Source organism: Rhinoraja longicauda, chromosome 40, assembly GCF_053455715.1.
Source record: "Rhinoraja longicauda isolate Sanriku21f chromosome 40, sRhiLon1.1, whole genome shotgun sequence".
Lineage (NCBI taxonomy): Eukaryota > Metazoa > Chordata > Chondrichthyes > Rajiformes > Arhynchobatidae > Rhinoraja > Rhinoraja longicauda.
Genome location: NC_135992.1, coordinates 7,224,195 through 7,229,194, shown reverse-complemented (window position 1 = coordinate 7,229,194; position 5,000 = coordinate 7,224,195). Strand labels below are relative to the sequence as shown.

The 5,000-nt window shown below is 53.2% G+C and overlaps 1 protein-coding gene across 1 annotated transcript in view; it reads left to right on the top strand.

Moving 5' to 3' along the window:
• The window catches only part of LOC144611390 (voltage-dependent T-type calcium channel subunit alpha-1I-like), a 382,459-nt gene that overhangs the window by 233,385 nt on the left and 144,074 nt on the right, over positions 1-5,000 (top strand). Inside the window, exon 8 of the mRNA XM_078430461.1 lies at positions 890-1,075. Coding sequence (XP_078286587.1) covers positions 890-1,075 — 186 coding nt within the window. The remainder of the gene's footprint in view (positions 1-889; positions 1,076-5,000) is intronic.

The window sequence follows — 5,000 nt, the reverse complement described above, 5'->3', positions numbered from 1 at the left end:
TACGTTCTCCCCGTGACCGGCGTGGGTTTTGTCTCCGAGATCTTCGGTTTCCTCCCACACTCCACAGGCGTGCAGGTTTCACAAAACGCTGGAGTAACTCAGCGGGTCAGGCAGCACCTCTGGAGAGAAGGAATGGGTGACGTTTCGGGTGGAGATCGACCGTCTGAATAGACAATAGACAATAGACAACAGGTGCAGGAGGAGGCCATTCGGCCCTTCGAGCCAGCGCTGCCATTCAATATGATCATGGCTGATCATTCTCAATCAGTACCCCGTTCCTGCCTTCTCCCCATACCCCCTGACTCCACTATCCTTAAGAGCTCTATCTAGCTCTCTCTTGAATGCATTCAGAGAATTGGCCTCCACTGCCTTCTGAGGCAGAGAATCCCACAGATTCACAACTCTCTGACTGAAAAAGTTTTTCCTCATCTCAGTTCTAAATGGCCTACCCCTTATTCTTAAACTGTGGCCCCTTGTTCTGGACACCCCCAACATTGGGAACATGTTTCCTGCCTCTAACGTGTCCAACCCCTTAATAATCTTATACGTTTCGATAAGATCCCCTCTCATCCTTCTACCTCTCGACCCGAAACGTCACCCATTCCTTCTCTCCAGAGACGCTGCCTGACCCGCTAAGTTACTCCATCGTTTTGTGATGCCTTCGATTTGTACCAGCATCTGCAGTTAGTCTCCTACACGGGTATGCAGGTTAATTGGCTCGGTGAATGTAAAAACTGTCCCGAGTGGGGTACGGGATGGCGTCAGTGCGTGGGGATCGCTGGTCGGCGAGGACCCGGTGGGCCGAAAGGGCCCGTTTCCGCGCTGTATCTCTGAAGCTTGAAAATGAAGACTAAACTGCTTTTTGTCGCGTGCCTTTTCTCGGGGGCAGTGTGTGCGAGATTGTGGGCCAGTCGGACGGAGGGCTCTCTGTCCTGCGCACCTTCCGCCTGCTGCGGGTGCTGAAGCTGGTGAGGTTCATGCCCGCCCTGAGGCGCCAGCTGGTGGTCCTGATGAAGACGATGGACAACGTCGCCACCTTCTGCATGCTGCTGATGCTCTTCATCTTCATCTTCAGGTAGGTGGTCTCACACCGCCCAGCGCCCAGCGCCCAGCGCCCAGCGCCCAGCGCCCACTCCTCTCTCCGTTAGTACGGGCGAGTCGCGTGCAGAGGTTACTGGGGGGGGGGGGGAGGGGGAGAAGGCAGGAGAATGGACATGGACATAGTCTTAGTCTTAGGCCCCCCTCGGTCATGGCTGACCACGGGTGATGCATCCTAGTTGGCTGCTTGCTCCACACCTCAGCTAGAGCAGCGTCGCTTGTGGCTGAAGAGACCGTTGCGGGAGTGGCGGTCTCTGTGGCAAAGGTCACGTTTGCGTGCGCGGTCTCTGGCCTGTTGAAGTTGCCGTGCTCCTTTCTGCGGGCCCGCTTGTCTGCCGCTGCGTTCGTCAGTTTCTCTTCATCAGGCAGTGAAGAAAGCGAATGGTATGTTGGCATTCATAGCGAGGGGATTTGAGTACAGGAGCAGGGAGGTTCTGCTGCAGTTGTACAAGGGCCTTGGTGAGACCGCACCTGGAGTATTGTGTACAGTTCTGGTCTCCTAATCTGAGGAAAGACATTCTTGCCATAGAGGGAGTACAGAGAAGGTTCACCAGATGGATCCCTGGGATGACACGACTTTCATATGAAGAAAGACTGGATAGACTAGGCTTGTACTCGCTGGAATTTAGAAGACTGAGGGGGGATCTTATAGAAACTTACAAAATTCTTAAGGGGTTGGACAGGCTAGATGCAGGAAGATTGTTCCCGATGTTGGGGAAGTCCAGAACAAGGGGTCACAGTTTAAGGATAAGGGGGAAGTCTTTTAGGACTGAGATGAGAACGGTTTTTTTCACACAGAGAGTGGTGAATCTGTGGAATTCTCTGCCACAGAAGGTTATTGAGGCCAGTTCATTGTCTATATTTAAGAGGGAGTTAGATGTGGCCCTTGTGGCTAAAGGGATCAGGGGGTATGGAGAGAAGGCAGGTACGGGATACTGAGCTGGATGATCAGCCATGATCATATTGAATGGCGGTGCATACAGGCTCGAAGGGCCGAATGGCCTACTCCTGCACCTATTTTCTATGTTTCTATGTTTCTCCCCCCCATTTAGAGATGTTGGTCCAGGGTACCGCTCCACCTCATGCAGTCAGCTGCAAGGCTCTCCCCCAGGTCTCCACATCGATGTGGATCGAGCGCCTTCAAATCTCTCTTGCAGGCATGGCATCCTTGTAACGTAGCTGGGGGGCGGCCGATGGTTCTCCTCCCCCCATAGAGACATAGACAATAGGTGCAGGAGGAGGCCATTCGGCCCTTCGAGCCAGCACCGCCATTCATTGTGATCGTGGCTGATCATCCACAATCAGTACCCCGTGCCTGCCTTCTCCCCCCATGCCCCTTGATTCCGCTAGCCCCGAGAGCTCTTCTTTCGTACGTCAACTACAACAATCAAAAGTGGCAATTGGTGCTTCAGAGTACCGTCGTTGATGCTTTGCTGCAAATTTTGCCAGTTCCGTAGAACTACCCAGGGTGGGCGATGAGGACGTAAGGCAGCTCCCAACCCCCCTTCCCCCCCCCTCCCCCCCATCCTCCCCCCAGAGCTCTCTCCAACTCTCTTTTAAATTCATCCAGTGAATTGGCCTCCACTGCCCTCTGTGGCAGAGAATTCCGCCAGTGGGGTTGAGAGGGAACAGATAGTTCGGCCACGATTGAACGGCAGAGTAGAACTGATGGGCCGAATGGCCTCATTCTGATCCTAGAATTTATGGAACATGCTCCGAGACTTTCAATTCACATGTCCACAAGTTATCGGAGTAGAATTAGGCCGTTCCGCCATTCAATCATGGCTGATCTATCTCTCCCTCCTAATCCCATTCTCCTGCCTTCTCCCCACAACCCTTGACACCCGTTCTGATCAAGGACTTGTCTGTTTCTGCCTTAAAAATATCCCCTGACTTGGCCTCCACAGCCCTCTGTGGCAATGAGTTCCACAGATTCACCACCCTCTGACTCTGACACCGCCTTCCCCTTCTTTCCCTTAAAGTCTCGGTTCACAATGTGGTTCTACGCTGTCGCGCCAGAGTTCTTTAGAGACTTTAGAGACACAGCGTAGAAGCAGGCCCTTCGGCCCACCGAGTCCACGCCAACCAGCGATCGGACGCACACTGGGGACATTTTTTTTACAATTCTACTGAAGCCAATCAGCCTACAAACCTACACTTGTTTGGAGTGTGGGTGGAAACCAGATGACCCAGGGAAAACCACTTGCGGTCAAGGGGAGAAGGTGCAAACTCCGCACGGACAGCACCCGAGGTCAGGATCGAACCGGGGTCTCTGGCTCTGCAAGGCAGCAACTCTACCGCCGCGCCACCGTGCCGCCCTGAGCTCCATTGTGAAGAGATCACACGTGGAGGCAGGAGGAGGCTATTCGGCCCATCAGGGACTCGCGAACCTTCTGCCAAAATTCTCCACCCTCGCACACGGTCCCTACTTAGAGTCACAGAGACTTGTACAGCTGCTGTTCAGCCCAACTAAACCCATGCCGACCAATATGTCCCACCTAAGCTGGTCCCATTTGCCCATCTCCATACTAAAACTCTCGTTTGTTCGTTTGTTTGTTCCTGAGCTCCAGCCAAAACGGTGCACGATAACGCGACCATTTTAGTCCCGCCTTGCTCACCGTCGTCCCTTTGGCGCAAACGGAAGAAGTTTCATTTAAATCGATGTTATATTTTTAAAGTTATCCACATTTTAAAGTTTAAATCTATCTCCTAGGGAGGGAGGGAGGGGGAGGAGGGAGGATAAGGGGGGGGGGGGTTGAGGGGGGATGGAGAGGGGGGGAGAGGAAGGGGAGGGTAGGGGAGGATGGAGGGGGAGGGTAGGTGGGAGGAGGGGAGGGGAGGGGTAGAGAGGGGGGAGAGGGGGGAGAGGGGAGGGGGGAGAGAGAGGGGGGAGGAGAGAGGGGGGAGGAAAGAGGAGAGGGTGCTGCGCCAATGCAGGGGAGATTTGGGCCCAACTTGGTCCACTTGGTCTGGTATCCTCCTAAACCTGTCCTATCCATGTACCTGCCTCAGTGTCGTTTAAACGCTGTTTTAATACCTGCCCCAACTCCATCCTCTAGCAGCTTGTTCCACAAACCCACCACTGTCTGAATGAAAAAACTCCATCTCAAGTTCCAATTAAATCCTGCCTGTCCAACCTTAAACCTATGTCCTCTGGTTCATGTCTGAAGCATCCGCTAAGAGATTGGGCGGCGCAGCGGTAGAGTTGCTGCCTTACAGCGCCAGAGACCCAGGTTCGATCCCGACTACGGGCGCTGTCTGTACGGAGTTTGTACGTTCTCCCCGTGACCTGCGTGGGTTTCCTCCGAGATCTTCGGTTTCCTCCCACACAGGTGATTGGCTTGGTATCAATGTAAAATTGTCCCTGGTGTGTGTGTAGGGTGATGTCAGCGTGTGGGGATCGCTGGCCGGCATGGACCCCGGAGGGCCGAAGGGCCTGTTTCCGCGCTGTATCTCTGAACTAAATATTGCTGTAAACACTGGAGAGCTTTCTCTCTGTGTGCCTGCAATGGGAACACCATTGTGGAGCAAGCCTGAACCTTCGACCGACTGAGTCAGTCCTACCCACTGAAATTATGTTTTCTTAATGTACCTTTTCTTGTGATTCCAGTACCCTGGGTAAAAGAGTCCACACATTCACCCTCTCTACTCCCCTCGTGATTTTGTACACCTCTGTCGGTGTACAAAATATGTGACTCATTCTAAAGTCTCTTGTGAACACCTTCTGAGAAGCTGGATCAGACTTAGTTTAATAATAGTCCCCATTACAGGCAAAACCTCTGACTGTGCAGAACTTCCTCACTGATACAGCTGCTCTAGAATTCTGCTCTAGAATTCGCAGGCCTTGGGAGCAGAATTAGGCCATTCGGCCCATCGAGTCCTCTCCGCCATTTCAATCGCGG